This window comes from Ambystoma mexicanum, chromosome 14 (assembly GCF_040938575.1).
Source record: "Ambystoma mexicanum isolate Mex_15411 chromosome 14, UKY_AmexF1_1, whole genome shotgun sequence".
Taxonomy (NCBI): Eukaryota; Metazoa; Chordata; class Amphibia; order Caudata; family Ambystomatidae; genus Ambystoma; species Ambystoma mexicanum.
Window position 1 is genome coordinate 633,044,288 of NC_090940.1, and position 24,047 is coordinate 633,068,334.

At 45.2% G+C, this 24,047-nt stretch overlaps 1 protein-coding gene across 2 annotated transcripts in view; it reads right to left on the reverse strand.

Annotated features, from left to right (window-relative positions):
• CDC42BPB (CDC42 binding protein kinase beta) overlaps positions 1-24,047 on the reverse strand; it is an 867,880-nt gene that overhangs the window by 494,813 nt on the left and 349,020 nt on the right. For both annotated transcript variants that reach the window (XM_069638111.1, XM_069638110.1), the window contains exons 9-11: positions 21,274-21,353; positions 19,871-20,037; positions 19,667-19,786 (exon numbers count right to left, since the gene is read on the reverse strand). In XM_069638111.1, coding sequence (XP_069494212.1) covers positions 19,667-19,786; positions 19,871-20,037; positions 21,274-21,353 — 367 coding nt within the window. The remainder of the gene's footprint in view (positions 1-19,666; positions 19,787-19,870; positions 20,038-21,273; positions 21,354-24,047) is intronic.

Below are 24,047 nucleotides of genomic sequence, written 5' to 3' on the forward strand. Positions count from 1 at the left end.
CTTGACTGGAGGAGGAATCCAAGTTGTAAAAACGTGTAAAGGTATGGATAGACGACCATGTAGCAGCCGCACAGATGTCTTTAACCGGCACACCTCTTTTGAGGGCCGATGAAGCTGCAATACCTCTGGTCGAATGAGCCCTAAGGTTTTGAGGGGGCTCTTTCCCTGCCAGTTTATAACATTCCAGAATGGCTAGAATGATCCATCTGGAAATGGTCTGCTTAGTTATTGGTAACCCCAGCTTGTGACCTCTGTAACCTACAAACAGCTGGTCTGCCTGTCTTATCCTGGCTAGTCTACTGATGTAAAAACTTAAAGCCCTTCTAGGGTCTAGCCTGTGTAACCTCTCTTCCTCTTTCCCCGGATGAGGAGGAGGATAGAAAGATGGTAGGGTAATCTTCTGAGTGATATGGAATTCAGAAACCACCTTTGGGAGGAAATTAGGCTTCACTTGCAAGACAACTTTGTCTTTGTGAAAGATTGTGTGAGGGGGTTTACAAGAAAGAGCTTGTAATTCGCTCACCCTTCTAGCAGATGTAAGTGCTATTAATAAAACAGTTTTAAGGGTAAGGAATCTTAACGAACAAGAATGGAGTGGTTCGAAAGGTGTGCCCATCAGGAAAGTTAGGACTAAGTTTAAATCCCATAGGGGAACTTGGAATGGTCTTGGGGGATAAACATTGGTTAAACCCTTTAGAAACTGTATTACAAAGGGTAACTTGAAATAGGATGGTTCTTCCGCAGTGCGCTTAAAGATGGATGGCGCTGCGAGATAGCCCTTTAATGGTGCCAACTTGAAGGCCTGAATTCGCCAAATATAGTAGGAAGGACAAAACCATTGGTATACCACATGAAAAGGGGTCGATATTCTGTTCTCTACACCAGCTGCAAAATCTGTTCCAACGGCAGCGGTATAAAGACTTTGTTGCTGGCCTCCTTGCCGAAAGCAACACCTCCATAACATCATCAGGGAGGTCCCAATCCTTGTACCTCAGCCTTTCAGAAGCCAAGCGTGAAGGTTGAGGGTTTTGATGTCTGGATGGAGAACCTGACCTCCCTTCTGTGAGAGTAGGTTCTCTCTGAGTGGAAGTCGAATTGGAGGGCAGATGGACAAGTCTAGAAGGTCCGGGTACCACGTTCTCCTGGCCCAATCCGGGGCAATTAGGATCACGGTTCTCCGGAATCTTCTCAACCTCCTGATCATTTGACAGGGACCGGTGGGAACGCGTACAGAAGCGAAAACTCCCAGTCCACTATGAACGCGTCTCCCAGAGCTCCTCTCGGGGGAAATTCCCTTGAGCAGAACAGATCGCATTTCCTGTTGAGGCTGGTGGCGAACAGATCCACCTGAGGGGTTCCCCAAAGGGAAAAGATCTCTTGAAGGACTTCCTGAGCTAGCTCCCACTCGTGGGAGACTGTGCTCTGCCTGCTCAAAGCGTCCGCTGTCAAGTTCTTCTCTCCGGCTAGGTGAACTGCCGATAGAGAGATTCCTTCTTGGATTGCCCAAAACCAGAGCTGCATCGCCTCTCTGCACAGGGGTACGCCTCCTCTTTTGTTGAGGTAATGCATGGTCACCGTGTTGTCCGTCATTATCACGACATTTTTCCCTTGTACAGCTGGCAGGAACGCCTTCAGCGCAAGTCTGATGGCTCTCAGCTCTAACAGGTTGATATGTAGTCTGGACTCCGATGGAGACCAACGACCGCTGATGGTCAAGTCGTTGGCGTGGGCCCCCCACCCCGTGAGTGAGGCATCCGTGACTACTGTTATCTCCGGCCAGGGTTGCCAAAATTGTTCTCCTTTCAGAATGTTCTCCTGACAGGCCCACCACTGAAGGTCTCGAGCCACCCTGTCGGGAACCTGAAGAAGATCTGTCATTCTCCCTGAGAATTGTGACCACTGAGTCCTCAGTGCCCACTGGAGGGATCTCATTCTCAGGCGAGCCTCTGGCACTAGGAAAATGCAGGATGCCATGAGGCCTAGCAACCTCAAAAAGTCGAAGGCTGGGAGACGTTGGGCATCTTGGAGCTTGGTAACCATCTGTAGAATATCTTGAGCCCTCACCTCTGGTGGCGAGGCTTTTCCCAGGGAAGTGTCCAGGATCGCTCCTATGAACTGGAGTCTCTGCGATGGTATCATTTGTGACTTCTTTAAATTGAGGGAGAAGCCCAGTTTGTGAAGGGAGTGGCACACGTGATTAAGCTGGATCTGAGCTTGTTCCGAAGATACAGCCCTGATCAACCAATCGTCCAGGTAGGGGTAGACGTGAATCCCTTCCCTCCTTAGACTTGCCGCCACTACCGACATTAACTTGGTGAAGACCCTCGGGGCGGAGGTCAGCCCAAATGGCAGCACTCGAAATTGATAATGAGAGTTGCCAATTGCGAACCTCAGGAACTTCCTGCGTTTGAGATGGATAGGCACATGGAAATAAGCGTCCTGAAGGTCCAGAGATACCAACCAGTCCTGGAACTGAAGGGCCTGGAGGATCTGAGAAAGAGTGACCATCTTGAATTTGTCTTTCCTGAGGAATTTGTTCAATTCTCGCAAGTCCAAGATGGGTCTCAGTCCTCCGTCTTTCTTTGGAATGAGAAAGTAAGGGGAGTACCAGCCCTTGTTCCTCTCCGCTACAGGTACCGGTTCTATGGCACCTTTCTCTAGCAGGTCCAAAATTTCCTGCAAGAGGAGCGGAACTGGAGCTTTCTGAGAGCTGATCCCCGGTGGATGACTCTGAGGTATGCGTAGGAAAGGCAGGCAGTAACCTTGGGCAACTGTTTCCAATGCCCAAGCATCTGACGTGATAGCCTGCCATTCCGCCAGATGTTGAGTCAACCTGCCTCCTACAGGTGTCCTGTGAGGGAAGTCCTCAGAGTGGTTTTGGGGCGGCTGATGCAGATGCCGATGGTAAAGAGGCACCTGCTGTTGCTGCGGCTTTTGAATATCTACCCCGTCCACCTCGGGTAGTTCTTCTTTGTCCCATTTTAGCCGGTCGTCCTCTACCTCTTCCGAATGCGGAGTAGAAGCGAAAGGACTTGCCCCTCGCAGAGGTTCCTGTGGGACGAAAAGGTGTCTGACGGATTGCAGCGCCTAGGGATTTTGCTGCTGCTTTTCAAGTTTGCAGTTTCTCTAAACTGTCATCCGCCTTTTTCCCGAACAAAGAAGAGCCATCGAATGGCATGTTCAAGAGCCTGGCTTGCACATCTGGGGCAAAACCAGACTTTCTCAACCAAGCAAATCTCCTGGTTGTTGTACTTGCCGCCATTGCTCTGCTGATACTGTCAGCCGAATCAATGCCCGTCTGGAGGGATTCGCACATAGCGTCTTTACCGTCCTGTATGATATTCAGGAACGCCTCCCTTTCTTCTCCCTCCGGGATGCAGTCAGCCGCTGTAGAAGCACACTCCCAAAGTGTATGGCTGAATCTAGCAAGGGTGCAAGTAGCATTAACAGATTTTAACGCCATGCTACATGCCGAAAAAACTTTCTTTGCCATAGCATCATATTTTTTATCGTCCCTGTCCTGTGGGACGGTAGGATAAGCCGTCTTGACATCGGTAGAAGATGCTGCCTGTACCACCAGACTTTCTGGGGATGGGTGTTTTGACAAAAACTCCGGGTCTGTAGAAGATACCCTGTATTTTGTAGACAGTTTTTTATTTACTGCCGGGACGACATCTGGGGTTTCCCAGTTCGTCATAATCTTCTTCTGAAGAGCTTTATGAAAAGGCCCCACAGGATCCTCCTGTGGGCCTTTGTCAAGAATATCCGTGAGGTCATCTTGTTGGAAAGATTGTGAAGGTGCAGACCACCCCATAAACTCTGTGATCCTGGCCATTAAGGCTCTATAGGGGGTTTCAGCATGCTCCCCCGGGTCTGGCCTAGCAAACTCCACCTCAGGGGAAGTGTCTAACCCACTTGCCTCATGTAAGGAATCATGAAGATCCTTTAACATGCGTTCTTCAGAGGAAAATTCCTCTCGAATTGGGGTTACAGGTCCCTGCAACTCAAATGTGTCTTCCTGTTCAGACAATTCACCCTCTTCCATAATTGAGGACATGGTTCTCAATTGTTCTGAACTCATAAAGGGTGTAAACCCCATTTCCAAGGCAGAGGGTGCCGAACTTGTCATAATCGGCCTCGAAAACGTCGATGTCGTCGACGCCGAAGGCTTCGAGCGTGGCGTCGAAAACAAAGGCGGAGGCCTCGATGACCTCGACAGAATTGGGATTCTGCTCGACAATCTCGAAGCCATCGTCATCGAGGACCTGGGGATAGTCACTGGGTGTGTCGTAACCGTGACTTTTCTTGGCGTCGACGCCGGTGTCGAAGCTGGCGTCGAGTCGACAGACCCGTGTGTCGAAGGTCCCTTCGACAACGGCGTCGAAGACACCGACCTCGGCGTCGACGGAACCTTCGTCGACGGCACCTTCGAGGAAGGTTTGGAGGTCATAGACCTACTCGAGGGTTCGAGACGTGCTCGAGAGGTTTCCTTCGCCGGGTACTGAGACTCGCAGCGTTTTTGACCTTCGGGTCTTTCGACCAGAGCATCGCTCTCGGCAGTCTTCGAGGGGGTCGAGGCCGCTTTCTCGAAGACGGTCATCATATTTTTGCGGAATTCCTCCCATTCAGCCCGGGAACTATGTTTTGTGGGGCAAGGGATTCTCTTTGGAGAAACAGAGGAAGAAGAAGACGGAGAAGGGGATCTTCGACGTCTCCTCTTCGAGTGCTTCGATCTCGAAGAGTGATGGGAACCACTCCGAGACCTGGAGCGCGAATGGTGACGAGGAGACAAATGTCTCGACTTCGTCGAGGAAGAAGAAGCTTTAAAAGTCTTACCTTTCTCCAGCTTCCCCCTACGCTCCTTCAGGGCCTTAGCTGTCATGGACATACAGTCCTCGCACTCGGAAAAACGGAACTGAGCAACGGACGCTGCGCGCGGCCTTTATAGGCAGGATCACGTCGATACGGCGGCTGTCGAGGGACATCGACTCGGAGGACGTCGACGCGCTGCGCCCTCTAGAGAAAAATTTTCCGAGGCCAGCAGAGCTGGAAGGAGATATCTAAGATAAGGAATACGTCGGAGGACACAATCCCTTCGAAATAGGCATTTATTATATATACTAAGGCAGAGGTGATGATTTACAAGTCAAGTAATTATTTTAAAACAGTAGGATAACATATGATCACTTTGTAATTTTCTTTGGATAATAAACCACATTTGCAGTAACCTTAGAATAGATGTGATATAACAAATCACTTGGTAAAACCATCTGAAACAGATGTAGAAACTATTCAAAACGTGTAACTTTATTCCAGCCTGTCTTAATGAGTCCAACGCCATCTTATGCGAGTCTCTGTTCAGCTGGGTCACTGGGCCATCAGTGTCCAGGGGTGGAGCAGGAAAGCAGGGTAAAAAAGGTTGGGTATGGCAGAGTCCAGCAGGAGTCTCTTCCAGTATTGCAGGTAAGTAAAGTACATTTTATAAAGGCAAGGGAATCGGGGGGGGGTGGGAGGGGGGTGTTTCGGGCAGGCGTGGAGGGTTCCCTGGTAGGTTTGCTCCAAGGACCAGTGTTCTAAGGCAGCGTTAGAGCACAATGGGTGGTCCACCCCAATGTAACTATGGGCGACCTGGAGGGGTGCAGGATAAAGCTATCTGCAGCCCCCGGGATCACAGGATGAAGCAAGCAACCCACAGGTAAGTTGTACCAGTGGTAGGACAGTACCTTTAGGTGAAGTAACAGTTTCTACAGGATGGTTCCAGCAGTGAGTTGTCAGCAGTCCTGGTCACTGGTTTTTCTGTCTTGACAACAAAAAAAAGGGGACTTCAGTGGATCTGGCGAAGGCCCTCGTGCAGACGGACGCCCAGCAGAGGATTTTCTCGGTTCTGGCTTGTTGATGCCTTTTTCAGGCTCGGTTGAATGACAGTTGTCACAGTGGGTGACTCTTCACGGTACTAGTCTTGGGCGAAGGGACTTTTGGGAGCTATATCGGATAACTGTAGGCTTGGAAGGATGTCCACAAACTTTCAGGCGAAACCGCGCTTCCGGAGACTAAACACAGCGATGCAGCAGTGGTCCCAGGGTATTTGGGAATTGCAGGCCATGAAGGTCGCAGCTCTTCAAGGGATGGCAAATGCAGTTCGTCTTGGGACCGATTAGGTCAACCAGTCCAAGGGAGGAGGTAGTCTTCGGATCCTCCTGTCACTTAGAAGTAGATTCGGGACAGCAGCAGTTACTCGGCAGGCGCTGGCAGCCGCTGGGAGTTGCTGGTGTCATTGTCCTTCTTTGTTCTTCTACGGATTCTTCTGCTCCAGTGGTTGACTCCAGGACCCCTGGATTTATGTAGGAAACCTGGCTGAGTCCACCAATCGTATCCCATGCAACACTCAAACTTGGGGATGGCTGTCCAATGGCTACAGTAAGCCTCACAGTCTGAAATAGTTTCTCTCAGGCCCACAGCAGGATCAAGGACACAGGAGTTTCAGTTGGTCTCCCCAACTTATGTCCTGCTAGTCACTCAAAAGGCCCTTGCAGACTTTCCAAGGGAAGCCCGGCGAAGACAAAGGGACAAGAGGACCCTCGCCCACCTAGAAGTATAGAAGACATTAGAAAGGACATGCCATCTTGTTTAGGGCTTAAAGTACAGCCACCATTTTCGGCACATGGTCCCTTATGTCACCTACAGCAGCTGCGATGAAAGTTCAAACAGTTGTGTAAAAGGTACACTGCCACCAGCCTGGACAGATGGACCCGTCACAGTAACCAAATGCCACCAGCCTGAACAGATGGACCCGTCACAGTAACCAGAAACTTACTGGAGCGTTGGGAAAATTGATACATTGAATCCCTTCAGCGCTCCACATAAGGTGGGTGTGCTAGTCTCGCAAAATAAAAACCGTGCCCCTCTTACCCTAACAGACCCTAGCTAACCTGACTGTGTATATGTACATTTCCTAACCAACCTGCCGAAATGCAATTTACTGTCTGTATATATGTCTTTTTATCCGATTCAACGTAATGTAATGCTCTGCTCTATACTCATATTGTGCCTTATCTTGCAACTAAGCTTTTATGTAATCTTATCTTCCTGTTCTCTGTTGCGCCCTGTTACCTCTGGGGTTGGCGCGCCATATTAAATAAACAAACAAACAAAAACACAGGTAGTATAAAAAGTATCCCTCTGTCTTGGTAACTAAGAGTTTGCAAAGTAAAGTAAGAACAATCACAAGAAGCTCTAGGAGCCTCCAGCAACACTACACAGAAAGTACTGTGTGCTGCTTTAGTGTTAAGGAGGTTTACAAATGTCTAACAATAGTGTTGTTGGTAGCAATGGCTGAGCAGCCAGGCTCACCTTGGGAGGGTGAACTGACTGTATAACTTAGAGTATACACAAAGGCCAAAAACACCAACACACAAGGTTATATTAATAAAAAGGTAAAGTAATGCTTACAAAAGGTGAGTACTATAACACAAAACTAAGGCAATCTTACAGTAAGTAAATAACTTTTGTAATACTTTTAGAATTAAAGTATGCAATTCAAAGGCAAGTAAACCTTTTGTAATGACTTTCAGAATATCTGTTTCAGGTACAAATGGATGAAACGAAACCAAAATAAAGCAGGTTAATACTTATTTCACAGAGGCCTTATACTTTAGAAGTCCATCACTATCTAGTTATGAGTGTCTCAGAGTCAGATTGGGAGGCAAGGCAGGTAAGGCACAAGCTGTAAAAAGTCCAAAAGTTCCAGAGGAAGTCTTCAGTAGCAAGTAAACCTTTTGGTTGGAAAACACGATCAGGGACTTCGGAGGATGCTCCCTGTAGGCTCACAGGTGTTAGGCCTGGGTGAAGGTGCATGGGCAAACTCCAAAACGCACAAATCAGCACTCCAGCAACACGGGGAGAACAAAGCAACTCTAGGTTAAGTTCTACCAATGAAGTTGATCCACTGCACAGTGGCAACAGGTCCCAGAGTATTGGCGGTTTCAGCCCGTGAAAGTTATAGCTCGTCGTGGGATGGCTTGAAATGCAGGTCGTCTTCAGACTGATTGGTCTCACCAGTTTAACTGAGAATGTTGTCCTTTTCGGTGATCTTCTGACACTTGAAAGAAGGGGTTGGCCAGCAGCAGCAATTCAGAGGCCAACTTCGGTCATCTGGAAGTGGCTGCGGACATGTCATTTCGTCTGTTCCAGGGGTCAGCTTGTCTTCAGCTTCAGGATTTTATTTGCAAAGCACTGAAAAGGCCGGAATGCATAAGGGCACTACACAACAGGAAAGTACAAACGCAAACTGCAAAGCACAAGTAAAATAACAAAAAACAGAAATGATTTTAGCTCACGCTTAAAAACACACATCAAAGACAATCTTAACATTAAAGACGAGAGGGCAATTCTGCAGGGCAGGGTCTTACAACAGCTCAAAAAGAAAGGGAGATTACTCTGTCCACAGCCTACGACAATGCAGTCAACATTGTTCTCTGTAGACCAGTCCTTAACTTGTATCCTTCGCAGGAATCGAAGGTCCTGCAGTCTAACGCACTGAAGGCAAGTCCCTTTTTACGCACACTCCAGAATAAAGACAACCCACAAGGGAATAGGCCAGGAGATAGCATTGCAAGGATAACAAGGTTTAATTGTACAGGATACAAATATCAGCAAAGGACTCTGCTGCTCGAGAGCAATCCGCTCTCTTTGCTACAAACAGGAGCTTAAAAGGCATAAACACGTCATCACATAGTACAAAAGGGTGCCACTGATTGGTGGCACCCTACACATGGGCCTGCTCCATAGGGGATGCCAAGCTACAATTGGTTGGTTCTATTTTGATCTTTAATTTATCCCTCCCTGTATATCGTGTTACAAGAGACGTGTTTCCATGCTTGAAGAAAGAGCTGCAAAAGCTTAGTTCTTCTGCGGACCCTTGATTTGTGTTGGAACAGGGGGGTAATTTGCTTATTCGAGAATGCAAAGGTGTGGTGGTCGGGTCAGTGGTGTGGGGCTGGCTCCGGACTGGTTGGGTGGGTGTTAGAGCCCTTCTGACATTTTAATGAGATGAATGGGCACAGTGCGGAGCGTGGTGTTGTCGCACGCTCCTGCAGGGTGCATTCCTTTGGAAGATACTAAATATTCACAACAATGGAGGGACAAGGAGGGAGTGAACTTCTGTGGGAACAGGGCTCTGCGGGTCCATTCTGTTTTAATGAGATTGGGCCTGGTGAACTGGGTTCGTGAACAGCGCGATCCTGAAAGCTTATTTTTTTTCCCATTGGGTTTATATGGTTAAACAATACAGATCAACTTTTGCCAATATTTTAAATTAGCTTAAAACAAGAGTATCCATTACATTTCTGTCTTTTCAAGTTAACTATTTCAGATTTGACATTGCTTCTTTAATGTCCGCAAAGAGTTTTAAAAGTAGTTTTACCAGTGCCACAGTCAATGGTATGTGATTTCCTCTCAATATTTCAATCCGCTACTCTTCCATGGTTCGAGAGCCATGTTTCATTGTACATTCAGTGAATAAGATCAATTTAGTTCTACTCATTGTTGGGCAGAATAGTACCAAATGTTTTAAGGTTTCATACAAATCCACTTTCTTACACAGTCTACAAGTTGTTACACCTTTGTTTCTCTTTCTACAGCTAAGTATCTCTCTCGTTGGTAATAAATTCAACCGGAATCTCAAACTGGTCCCCGAAGAACCAGTTCGGAAACAACACAAGGTATTTAGGAAGTCTATTCAGCTTTTTTGCTTCTTGGATGGACCTTCCGTACAATTTGAATTGTTGGCGCTCTTGTTGAGTTGCTATCCAGTCATGAATGTACAGTTTTCTTTTAACATTGTCTGGATTATCCAACATGTAGCTTCAGATTCACCCAGTTGACCTATGATTGTCCGGCACAACACTCGCCATTCTGTCAGCGTCGTTTTCGTAGTTAGCCACAAGCGCTTTCCTTAAGCCTGCAAAGCCTTCTTTTTTGTTATGATCGATGCACTTCCTGTGCAAGCATCAAGATTTCCAAACAAATATTGTTTTCATGGCTGTGAGGCCCAACTGCATCCAAATTGCTTGGATCGGAATGCTCTAAGCCAAGCGGAGCACTCCCTTCCAAAATAGACCTTCAAGCTTCAACCAGTTTTCTGCTCCAAATGTAAGAGATGCAAAAGGTATTAGTGGACACAGAGAATCCGCAGAATTTCTTCAGAAGTATTCTCCCCTGGCTTGTCAGGTTAAATGCTTTTGTTCTGAGAAGTTCCACTCGTGGGAGGTCCTTTTTGTTGTTCAGACACATTCCGATATATTTTAGGGATTTCACTTCCGGATTCTTTTGGCCTTGCAGAAACCACACGTTGGGGGTCTCTTAGGCTGCCTCTTCATTTTAGGCCTAATACAAAATGGTGTCATGTGCCATGTGTTTTCTAGTGTAACACAATGGGTATTGTTTTTTAGACCTATAAAAGGTCAAACCTGCATTCCTAACGTGGGTTTTGAATACATGTAACACACTATCACAGTCTGTGGAGAAGTAATTCTGCTAAACATATTATATATGTGTGTTCAATACATCCTATACTCCTAGCAGCACTTTTTAGCGGGCCATCTCTAGCATGGGGTATACCACCGCTTGTGACGAACAGTAGAAAAGGAATAAATTATTCCCTTTCCTACAGATGAACATTTTTAAAATTCAGTCCCAAGTGTTTTAGTAACAACTGAAAAAGTGGGCATTTTACATTAGACAATGCCCAGTTCTAGATTTTTCTAGAGCTATCTGTGCACAGCGTTGTATACTACTTTATTGACCAACGCGGTGCCAGCTACTAGAAGAATCTAACACCTTGTACTGATGTAACAACACACATAAGGTTCCTTAAATCTAAGGTCCTTTTTACACATATAGGTTTCACAAACAAAATCTTTAAAAGACCTACTACATCACTCAGGTCTAGTTAAATTCATTCAGTCTATGCCTGGTTGCTTTTTACATAGATCATAAAAGGGCATTAGACCAGCTCATGCTGTATCAAGGTCAACCGGTTTCATAACCATAGTTTGTTCAGGTCATCTTCATCAGGACGTAATTCACATCCGAGGGGTGTTGGCTCCCTTGTGGGAAATTCATTTCTCCCATGGGTGTGTATTCTTACTCCTACAAAGAACAAAAAGAAGGGTGCATCACTGTTTATGCCCCTTATTGCATTATACTTGTGTTTACTATGCTGCATGTAGTGCTAGAGTGAAGTATATCTAAAATGTCTAAACTAGTATCACAAGATATAACAAGGCTATTAGACTGTGTGAAAACTTTGTTGTTTTCAAAAAAGCGCTTTTTGTAGCACTAAACGAGGGGAGAGGGAAGGAACATTCTCAGGGGTGCTCCTCATGTTCTGACCTATGCAAAACTCATATGCAGTCCAGTGAACCTTCTAGCCCTCTTGTGGATAAGGGGTGCGAAATTTGCCTTACCGCCACACAGTGATTCAGATGCAGACCCTTGATGCCCATAAGGGTGTGCAGAGAATGGAGCTCCTATTTAGGTGCATTGCAATAGAAAGAGAAACAGAAGTTTGGTGTCACCTTTCTATCATGAAGAATTAGTTGAAATGGTATAAAAGGACTCTGCTGGGAAAGCTTACCGGCCTATGTATGTCTTCACGGCACACTGCTCATCTCTGATCAATGGAGCTGGAAACGCCGAAATGTCGGCTGTCACAAGAACTTTCGCGTCTAACCTTTCTGAAGGGAAAACAAGCCGTGAGCTTGTTGGCGATACCCAGGTAAAGCGAGGCTTATTGATGCCGGGCTCATGCACCGGCAGAGTAGGGAAGAGGGGCAGAGAAAAGAGAAAAGGAGTCTCTTACCCTAGGTCCTAGTGTCTGTAGGGACATGTATGCACAGTGGTTCCTGGTCGCTTTGCCGCTCTGTTTGTGGATGGCTGAATAGAACCGGCATGGTATTGGGCGCGCGGGACCCACAGACACTATGGTCGAGTCGCCATCTTGACACTGGCCGTGTCAGTCGCCATCTTGGGTCTGGCTATTGGGAGCTGCTATGTGTATATTTGTGCCTACGTGTCCCATTCAGGAGCAAAAAAGAGCGGGTACCGAAACATTTTATATGGTTTCCCGGTGGAAAATATAAACATACTAGGAAAGGATACTAAATAAATCCTTAAATGAATAAAAGGGTACAATTATCCGCGCGGCATAAACCATTAGAGAAAACTAAAGTCTCAATGGTGGAAATGTGTGTCTGGCGCTACTGGCAAGGGAGCCCTGGTGTTGTAATTCATGGGAAGGGAGATCTAAGGCAAGAGGAGTGGATGCCATGTAATGTGTAGGACTTACTGCGGCAAATTGTGAGTGTTTCTATGGAAGCTCAGAAAGAGGTTAAAGAACATTACATGACATTACTTGATAGATTCACCAAAGCCCATTATTCGTGAGTTCACAGCAGCTCTCTGCTGGTAGCTGTTCAGTTAGGCTCTCTCAGCAAAGCCATTGGGATCAGTGCCTAGCATCCAAATGTATACTTGATGCCTCAAGATGCAGACTTTGGCAGGCAAATGCATACCTGGAGCCTGGCAGATAGAACATTGGCAAGGCAAAGGAAAACAACTCAAAGGAAACAAACTTGCATCCCGCTGTATGTCTCTAAAGTCTTGCTAGACAGATGATACCATACCATTTAAATTACCAATATAGAACACTCTGCTGTGCTGGGGTTAAACTAGCGTGGGAGAACAGCTAACGCATTCCATTGGATTTGTTCGTTCAGACCACCCTTGTGTGTGTTTAATCTAAATATCCAGTTTTGTTCTCTCCTAAGGAGGATGTTATGGTAATTACCACCCCGTTTTGGGATTTGAATTTTTTCAATGACTGTCCATTTGAAATCTTCAGGGCCATGTCATTTTGATATAAAATGGTTAACCATCGGGGCTGTGAGTTTGTTAGTTCTCAGGCAAGATCGGTGTTCTATCATATGTTTTATTAATGGCTCCCAGTAGCCTGACCCAAGATGGCGACTGACACGGCCAGTGTCAAGATGGCGACTCGACCATAGAGTCTCTGTGGGTCCCACGCGCCCAATAGGTATACCATGCCGGTTCTATTCAGCCATCCACAAACAGAGCGGCAAAGCGACCAGGAACCGCTGTGCATACAGGTCCCTACAGACACCAGGACCTAGGGTAAGAGACTCCTTTTCTCTTTTCTCTGCCCCCCTTCCTTACTCCGCCGGTGCATGAGCCCGGCATCAGTAAGCCTCGCTTTACCTGGGTATCACCAACAAGCTCACGGCTTGTTTTCCCTTCAGGAAGGTTACACGCGAAAGTGAAGCCTTTCTGACAGCCGACATTTCGGCGTTTCCAGCTCCATTGATCAGAGATAGAATATAGGCCGGTAAGCTTTCCCAGCAGAGTCATTTTATAGCATTTCAAGTAATTCTTCATGATAGAAAGGTGACACCAAACTTCTGTTTCTCTTTCTATTGCAATGCACCTAAATAGGAGCTCCATTCTCTGCACACCCTTATGGGCATCAAGAGTCTGCACCTGAATCACTGCCTGGCGGTAAGGCAAATTTCGCACCCCTCATCCACAAGAGGGCTATAAAAAACACACACAAGGGTGCTCTGCATATGAGTTTTGCATAGGTCAGAACATGAGGAGCACGTCCCTTCCTCCTCCCCTCGTTTAGTGCTACAAAAGGCGCTTTTTTTGAAAACAACAAAGTTTTCACACAGTCTAATAGCCTTGTTATATCTTGTGATACTCGTTTAGACATTTTAGATATACTTCACTCTAGCACTACATGCAGAATAGTTAACACAAGTATAATACAATAAGGGGCATAAAAAGTGATCCACCCTTCTTTTTGTTACTTCTTTGTAGGAGTAAGAATACACACCAATGGGAGAAATGCATTTCCCACAAAGGAGCCAACACCCCTCTGATGTGAATTATGTCCTGATGAAGATGACCTGAACAAACTATGGTTATGAAACCGGTCGACCTTGATACAGCATGAGCTGGTCTAATGCCCTTTTATGATCTATGTAAAAAGCAACCAGGCATAGACAATTAATTTAACTAGACCTGAGTGATGTAGTAGATCTTTTAAAGATTTTGTTTGTGAAACCTATATGTGTAAAAAGGACCTTAGATTTAAGGAACCTTATGTGTGTTGTTAAATCAGTAAATGGTGTTAGATTCTTCTAGTAGCTGGCACTGCGTTGGTCAATAAAGTAGTATACAACGCTGTGCACAGATAGCTCTAGAAAAATCCAGAACTGGACATTGTCTAATGTAAAATGCCCACTTTTTCAGTTGTTACTAAAACACTTGAGACTGAATTTAAAAACATTTCATCTGTAGGAAAGGAAATAATGTATTCCTTTTCTACTGTTTGTCACAAGCGTTGGTATACCCCATGCTAGAGATGGCCCGCTAAAAAGTGCTGCTAGGAGTATATGATGTATTGAACACGCATATATAAAATGTTTAGCAGAATTACTTCTCCACAGACCGTGGTAGTGTGTTAAGATGTGTTTTCTAGTGCCGTGCATCTACTCTTGGTGCTACAGTTCTTCTACATGGTGCTTAACAGTGCGGTTTTACTCCCCCCTTATACACTACATCACGTCATATGGCGGTGGCCTCACCTGAGAGCGCCTAGGGGGTGGGATAGGCTCATTTCCATCCCAACAGCACACAGGCCCGTTCTTGCTTGCAACCAGCAGAGGACCTTATTTCCCAAGGAATGTCTGGATTCCCACTGCTCAGATGCATTTACATTAGTTAGCATGACACTTCTACTATCCATAATACAAATCCTTAAGTTAGAATCCTAAATCTCTGGCATACTGAACTTCTTAGTGCAAATGTCCTTCCTAACCGGGGCCATATGGTTAACGGTAAAATTCACAAAAACCCCAGTCCTTACTGGCAATGTTTATTCAACACACAGAGTTTAACGATAACGTAGGAATGAGATCCATCACAAAAGTGTGCTGAACAATACCTACCCCAATGGCATCTGCAAAATGCACCCCATTAGTTTGGCAGGCTGTGTAAACCATAAGCGGATAATTCTGGGTGATCTTCACACCAGTTTGACACAGATTGTCCATCCCAAAAGGGGGAACTTGAGAGGCAACTTTATCAAAAGATTCTACCCAGAAGCAAAAATCCACACTATTTTGACATTAGTGGAGATTGGCAATAATCTTCTCCTTAATGAAACTTCCATGAGACTTTCACTACTGACCAAGTTAATATCGATGCGAGGGGTCTGCAAGAGGGCTTCCCCAGTAACATTCTCCATACTCTTAGTTGGCGACTGTAAGGCTTTGGACCCTGCTACAGATAATTGAATGCAGTTTCCCGTGTGCCTTTCTACTAATATTTTGCTAGCCAAGTTCATGTCGTCCTTCTGACAAATGGATTCTTCATTGTCCCATTCAAGGCTGACCCAGATATAACCAATGGTGCTCCCTTGTCAACATCGACTTGCTCTCCTTTTTATTCCTGAAGACGCTTCCTTGTCCTGGAACTCCTTGCTAATACCATGGACAACTATTAGTGGGAGGCACAGACCCCAGCGAAGTGCTAGGTTCCAGTAAGGCCAGTGCCTCAGGCTAGACATGGATTGAAGTCACCTTTTTGATGACCTTATATCCGCAGCCTTACATTAGGAGGTAGACTGCATTCATTGTTCAGACACCCCTTGGAGGCATACTGTTAGGACAGTTTTTCTGAAGTCGATCTAAGGGCTTAGCACAACCATCCAACTGAGAGAGTACAAGACTCCACTCTTAGTATAAGGCTCTATGTACCACTCGAGTATATGGCAGCGTAGACAGAGCAACCAGGCTCATTTTAGGAGGGAGAGAGGGTTGTATGAAAGTACATAGAACCTGTAGTATACCAAGGATTCAATAGAAACACTGATAACCAGAAGTATTATACAAAATAAAGATTTATTATAAATACAAGTATGCCAAGTTAAATCTTGGGTTAAGTACTGCTCATAGTCCTAAACACATTATAAAAACGCACCACAATGCTTGAAGGTACATAGGCCAAAGCATAAACCTTCTTCAGAATACCTAAAAGTAAATTCTAGGGAAGTCAGACCTTGTACACATTTAGTATAGGGCACATCTACTCATGGGGAGTAAAACCACAAGTTACTTTCAGATTACTTTTCAGTAAGTCAAGGGTAGTAGACCCTGTCATTTATGCAGTGACGCTCAGCAAAGAAACCACACAGTAAACCAACTTGCAAATATACTTTACTGAATAGTAAAACATTCAAGAACAGTAGAAACCTATAACTATGCTTCAGGATAATACACAGTTATACTAGGTGAGTAAAACCTGTTGGTATAATATTCAATGACAGTTACTTTTTAGTTCAGTGGAACACAGTCTAAGATACGCAAGAACTTGTTACACTAATTTAGGCCTGCAAAAGGCAGACCAGGGTCAGCTACACCTAAAGAACACACTTCAAGAATGGCACACAGCTATTCTAGGCAGGTAAAATGTAATGTTGTAATATACTGTTACAGTTGGTTTTCAGATCACTGGAACACAGACTAAGGTAAGCAATAACGCTTATTTTAGGATGGCACAGCGAACTCAAGGTAAGTAAAACCCATATAGCTTTTAAAGGAGTTACCAGCAACCTAAAGTTAAGTATAACCTACGGCTGGCAGACTTTTATTCTAGACAGGCTAACAACAAGTCGGGGGAAGGAAAACCCAATTGGGGCACTCAGACATTTATATCTGAACAGTAATAGTAAAGTGAAACCAACAGCGTTACTTTTGGAGAAGAGGCACAACCAATTCACAGGGGAGTAAAAATCTTGTATATACTTTTCAGAAGGACACAAAACACATTCAAGGTGAGAACTTTTGTAACTGTTCACTCTCAGAGTTACAGTTACCAACCAACTCTTTCACAAGTAATTTTAAACACCTGTTATACTTTTCCAGACAAGAATCCTTTACTTATCCCAGCCACTCGGGGGTAGAAGAGGGACCCTAGTGGTCTAGGAACCAGCTGTAGGCAGGGTGAGATAGGGTTCAGTTGCAAAAGAAGTCAGGGTTCTGGTGGAAGATTGTTGAAACTAAATATTTCACTTTAAAGTTAGTTAGGGTCCAGGAACTTCTGATAAGACACGACATGAGGATTCCAGCAGTGAGCCTGTGTGAACTGGATGAGAGGAATCCCAATCACAACACCCCAAAGGCTTTACAGAAATCAAAGGCTTAAGGTAAGCAAATACTGCAGCCAGCACAGTACCTTAGCATGGAGGAAGAGTTCCAGCAAGACTACGTCAGGGTCTGCAGCCGAAAAACCCAGGCGTTGAAATCCTTTATCATGAAGACAGAAGACAGGGCACTGTAAGAACTTTCGCTGCAGGGATCACGGGGAAGGCTCCAGGCAAGAGGATATTCACATGATTTACTCAGCACAGAAGAAGAGGTTGCAATGGGGGAAGAGTTCCGGATCTGCAGCCAAAAACCTGGTTGATGAATTCCTTGTCACGAAGACTGCAGACAGGACAGTAGAAGGGCTTCTACAGGGGGGATCAACGAGGAAGGCTTCAGGCAAGAGTTTCCTCATGGCTGGATGCGGCTCTGGTTTTGGCGCCCTTTTCAGGAGCCAGACGAACACTGCATATAGCTGATTGGATTTGCATCGCTGATTTGGTCCAGCACTCTGGTGAGGGGACTTCAAGGACTGGAATCACGTCTCTGGTGGTCCAACAGGATGCACACAGTTTCAGCAAGATTTGGAAGACTGTGCACTGCAATAGCTCAGGGTATTGGGGTATTGCAGCCCCGCAAGTTTGCAACACGACGTGGGAATGCTCAAAAGGCAGGTATTCTTGAGTCTAGTGGATCTCACCAGCCTCTGGGTTGGAGTTGTCATTTTCAGAGGGCCAGGTTGATTGGAAGGAAGGGCTACACCAGGCTCTCTGGTAGCTGGAAATCGTCGCCGCTGCGTTTTCTTCATCTTCCTCTTTGGATTTTGGTCCCAATGGTCGACTACCTCTTCAGCTTCCAGGATCTGACTTTTATGCAGGAACCTGGTCAATCAAATAGACCTGCAGCGTTCAAACTTGGGGGTTGGCAATCCTGTCAGGACAGCCAGCCTCCCAGTTTGAACTGGATTCTCCCAGTCAGGCTAGAGGACAAAGGGGTGCATAGTTTTGGACTCCTCCCTCGCTTCCTGCCGTCACAGACACTCTGGAGCCTGAGCAGGCTTGACCAAGGTCTCATGCTGAAGATGAAATCGACACAGGATTTTCCGGCCCTGGAGGGCAGGCGAAGGAACAAGAAAGGAAAAGGAACACTAAAATGGTGAAAAAAAGAAGACGGGGGCCATTTAGGTAAAATGGCACCTTTGGGTGCCTTTACTGCACCTGTGAAAACAGCCCACGGTAAAGGTGCACTGAAATTAGGAAAACAGTTTACTGCCAGGAGAAAGGGGATACAATGCATCTCCCCAGCATTCCACATAAGGTGCGGTGTGCTGGTTTCACCTCACAAAATGTAAAAAGGATCCAAAGATCCTTTCTAGCCTTGGGAACTGTATTTATCACACAGTTAGCCAGGGCAAGTTAAAGGGGAGCCACAAGGACAACCCTGCAACAATAAAAAAGGAATACCAAAAGTTGTCAAAGAGGATAAAATTAAAAAGACACTAGGGAGAGTCTTAAAAATGACACTGATAAAAAGAGTGAAAGATTCTAGGAGTGTGGAAAAAGACTCACTGAGGTATAGGGAAAAATAATCCACTTGTAAAGCAAAAAGTTCTGGGGTTGACACAGGTCAGGAAGATTAATCATTACCATGAAAGTCTTACTTAACCGACAGATGCCATAAAACTTGGAGGAAAGTATAACTCCAAGAACAATGTATAAAAAGAAATAGAAAGTATCTCAAAAGATAGGGTAAAATAAGATTCCCACTCACTTAGGGGGAACAGACCAAAAAAGCAGCAGTCCAGCATAAGGTGCTGGCGGAGTCAAATGTAGAGGAGATTGTGCATGAAAATCAAAATCTACCTTACATTTAGTAAATTGTAGATGCCTTTAAAATTGGAGGAAAGCCTAACTCCACAAATAATTACCAAAAAGAGGTAGAAAAGGGTGCACATGATCAGAGTAAAAGGTGTGAGTCAGTGTGGAAAAAGGTTCCCACTCACTCAGGATAATCAGTCAACAAATTCAAGAGCCCAGCAAAAAGTTCTGGGGCCTCACAGGTGGAGAGAACTGCACACAAAGATGCAAATCTACTCAAAAAATGGGAAACTATAGAGGGAAAGGTGCACAAATAAAATCTTATTCCATTCAAGACGTTGAACAGACTGCAGGGTAACAGGCCATTTCTATGGTCTTAATCAGCAGCAGCGTTGTGCTCCCTCCACCCGATAACATTCATTCAGAGGCCACGGTTACAGTAGGTCACTGTGGGAGTGACGATATGTTACGTTGCTCCACAAAGTTCCAAACACAGATTTGATTTTTTATGAAGCTGTAAATCAGTAAAATCACCTATAGGTGAGGGAGCTATGTGTGCGAGATGCCTCTAGCAAATGGTCAAATTGGCCACACGAACATGCCAGACAGAAAGCTAGCACAGCATACCTGATATTTTGTTCTTTAAACGTTCAATTTCTTCGTTTAACTTTTTGATCTCTTTATCCCTGGTTAGAGTTCCTGTTGAGCGAGGAGTGCCATGAAGGGACTGCACAGTCTGTGTGGATTCTAGGATAGAAGGCAGCGGGATTACTTTCAGAATGTATGCAGGAGGACCCTACAGGGCGCAAGAATAAAACAGGCAGAACTAACCCTGCAGCTTCCTGTTCAGCTCCAGCTTTTCTTGCTCAAGTCGTCGAATTCGCCGCTCATAAGCCTCTATTTGCACACTATTCTCCAGGCCTCGCTGCACATCCTCATTTTGGCTCACAGCATTTGAATGGACAACACTTCTTAAGGAGCCTCGGTCAGAAAAGCAGCTGCAAAAAACATGGGAGACGTCAGGTATGTGGATAAACACCGTCCACAAAAGTATAGATTCTGTGATTGCAAGTTCAACAAAAAACAATGAAAAGGTTATTAACAAACTGCACTGAGGACCATGAACCACTAGGGGAGGAGCAGTTAAAACAATTAAAAGTGAAAGTAAGAGGAAAAGCACAAACAATGAGGAGAAAAGGGGAGTGGCCAGGAGAGGCAAAGACTAAATGAGTGTGGAAAGGCAAGTCATAGCAGCAGGGCAAACATGGCCTTTATACTGTGAAATGCGAGTAGGGGCACAAACTAAAAATCACAGCACACATCAACAGCCAACCGGAAAGAAGAAAAAAATCGGAAATATTTCAACAAAACAGCAGAAAAATCAAGTATAGGGAGCAAAATAAAAACAAAAAAACTTCATGACAAAAAAGCAACTACAAATTAATAAAAGCTAAAGGAAAATTCAAGTAAGCACTATTAAAGACAAAGGTACTACTACGATGGGTCAATTAAAAAAGCAAAGGAGGAAAACAAAATAATACGAAAAACATCTAAATTTCCTAAGAAAAAGTAAGCAGGTCATAAATTAAACCTAGGGAATACTAGCTCAATGAAAAACAGTTTATAAAATAAGCAACCGAAATGGGAAAAAAGGGCGAGGATAATAATTTGAGAGCACTATTAGAGGCAAGAAAGGATTAGCAGCTGTGAGAGGAGTGGAGTTTCCGGTGGTGCAGTGGGAGTTACAGGTTGGGGTTGGAAGAGAAGGGAGGGTGAGCGATTCAGGTCGAGGAGGCAATAATAGAAAGGCTCACTAGTCGAAACAAGAAAACGAGAACGAGGGATGGGGATAAAGTGGATGAACTTTGGACAAGCTCCTCAGCAACTTCAGAGAAACAGGGGTTATGCCTCCAAGCAGTGAAAGTACCGCCTTGCAACAACTTCATTTGACTGTATGGCTAATGTTGTAAATGACAAGGAAGAGCCCAGAGGGTTAAAACCAATACAGCCTAGTAGCGGTTTCAGTTTGTGGTGAGACTTATCTTACTGTGTGTAGGGGTAATCTCCTAGAGACATGTGCAGAACTGAGCTGCTATCTGCAATATTTACAGAACCTCAGACAGGATTCCCGGAAAAATTACTTTCCTTAGTAAGCAAACCCTCAGGCTAGATTCATGCACCGACAAAATGTACTTTCTTGGCATTTTCCAGACATTGTGCATTTTTCTGCATACCTGTCTGTGGTGTAGGTGAAGCCGACAAAGGGCAAATGCACTCCAGAAAAACCAGTGTGAGAACCAGGAGGAACCATTTCCTGCAGAGAAAAGAGGGTAAACCATGACATGCCTGCAAGGCACCCAGAACGCTTTAGTCGAAGCAAATGCAACCAAAATACATTTATACCAAAAAACACTTCACTCTGCGCACTTAAAAGCTTGACTTACCTTTAATACTGGTTCTCCAGCTCGAGGAACGTCTTTAAAAGGAGTAGGGTGGATTCCCAGATGACATGAGGATACTTTAACACTATCACTTTATCAGCACTTTTAGAATTCCCTGTGCTCCAAAAAGAGAGAACCAGCATTCCAGATAGTGTAAAATCAGAGAGCATTAGGGAATTGGCATTAGGGTCAGTGTTTGGGATTCTGTAGTTCATTTTGTCTGTCTCCTGAACTTTCAGCTTTATTTTTCCAGGCTTCTGTAATTTTTTTTTCTTTCCTGGTGTGTGATTGGAGGGTGTTAGGACCGTTTTTCTGAAGTCCTAAGGACTTAGTAAAATTATTCAACTGAGACAGTACAAGACTCCACTCTTAGTATAAGGCTGTACCACCTGAGTTCAGGGTAGCATAGAGCGAGCAGCCAGGCTGATCTTAGGAGGCAGAGAGGGCTGTAGAATCAGTACAAAGAATTTGTAATACACATGGTATTGGGCAAGATTGGATGCAGTAACCCTGTGGGTGACTCCACCAGCCTTGTTCCTCTTGATAATGTGTAACCCACCTATTGGTATAGGTCTGTACTACACAAGTTGGTAGAGTGACTGAGCAGCCAGACTTGTCAAAAGGGGTAGACGTGAGCTGTAGGAAGGTAACACCGAGATTCACAATTACAAGTATACAAATAACACTTACTCTCAAGGTTTTCTAGTAAAATATTTATTTAACTGTCAGTTTTAAATAAGCCTTCTTTAAAAAGGGCAATACGCAATAATAAAAATACACTTGATAACACTTCCTCAAGTTTAAGATAAACAAGTAGATACCCTTTTGGGATGCATCACAGACTTCCTACACCCAGAGGTGACTTCAATGGCTAGGACAATGTTCTTCACTTTTAGAAATACTGAGGTTGTGGAAAAGGAAAAGGTTAGGGAAGGAAACGGTTAACAGATTCTCAGAGCATGTGAATGCTTTTAAATCTCCCAATGAAGATCTTTCCCAGCAATACAAGTTAAACATATGTACCACCTATGAGGGACAGTTAGAACCAAAGTCAATGGGTTAGAAGAGTCTGCAGGGAGCCAGGACAGCCAAAGTCAATTTGAACAATGTCTATGGAGCTGAGGCACCGCTTTAGATAGCACAAAAGGCTTGCACAATGTTTTCAGAGAGTTTGTGGTAAAAAGAATCACTGTTGAGCCACAAGCTGGGAGGCTTGTGATGGGCAGAGATGGAATCAACTTTGCAAAAAGCAGCTACTGCTAGTCTCCAGTGAGAACAAGCAAGCTACAGAGACAAGAGGCAAGTACCTCTTAGTCAAGACAGTAGCATAGGTTGGAGGAAGAGGATCCAGCTGGCTTCTGTTCCTGTTGCAGTCCTGGGCCTCAGTTGTGGGGACAAGAAGGACATCTGGGGACTCCTGCACTCTGGTTGAAGGTCGGGGGCAGCTACGGCCTCTTTCCAATTCAGCGGCACATCGCAGTTTCAGCCACCGGTCAATAGCATCACCACAGATCTTGGACACTTGATAGGATTCCCTTGCTTCTGGAGTCCAGCACTCTGGTGAGGTGGCTTGGGTCGTCCTGCTACAGGAGGGTCCTCAGGATCTTCCTGGAGCTCTGGTCCGACTTAAAGACTATGCACTCTATTCTGGTTTTCCTGACCCCTGGCACTCGGTTCCAGCAGCAGCAAAGAAATACAGCCAGCAGGGAGAGGTTTTCCATCAAAGTTAGTCTTGGGGTTAGTTGGTCCCACCAACCCAAGGGAAGACGGTGTCCGTTCCGGGCTTCTCTAGTCGATACGGAATTGGAGCTTCAGCACTGCAGCAGGCCTTCACCTGGCAGTTCAACGGTCCAGGAGGGTACAGCAAGCCTCTGTTCCAATTTCTTTTGTTGGATGTTTCTTTCAGTGGTCGACTCTGCCTTCTGTTCAAGACACCTCACCTTTTATGCAGGTTTCTCCCATTCAGGCACAGCCTAGCTGTCACTCACACAGCAGGATGGCTGTCCTGCAAGGACAGCCAGCCAATCAGCACTGGGTGCATTCTGGTAACCAAGGAGACTAAGCACAGGGAGTTTCGGGCACCTGCCTCGCTTCCTACCCTGCCAGACACACTGGAGCCAGAGGCAGGTTTCAGAACTGCAGCTCGCCAAAGGCAAAACGAGCAAAAGGGTTCAACCTGGTTTTTGGCGTGCAGAGTAAAACCCAACAAAGACCTCACAAGCAAGACATGGCTTAAAAAGACGACCAGGGATATTTTGACAAAAATGGGCACCCATGGGTGCTATACTGCAGCCGAGGATTCAGCATGCGGTAAAAACGCACAAATGTACAAAATTTAAACCACTGCCACCAGCCATTAAAAGTCGTGAGGGTAACATAAAACATGTTACATGAGTACGTAGACAAAAGAGCTACTAAGTAACCCCCCAAGCACTCCACATAGGATGATGTGTGCTGGGTCTACAGAGAGAAAAGGTAAGTGAAGTCAAAGTCACTTTACTACTCTTGGAAACAGTAGTTTATCCAAGAGAAGGTGTTAGGGAGAATACTCAGAAATGTGCTTATTC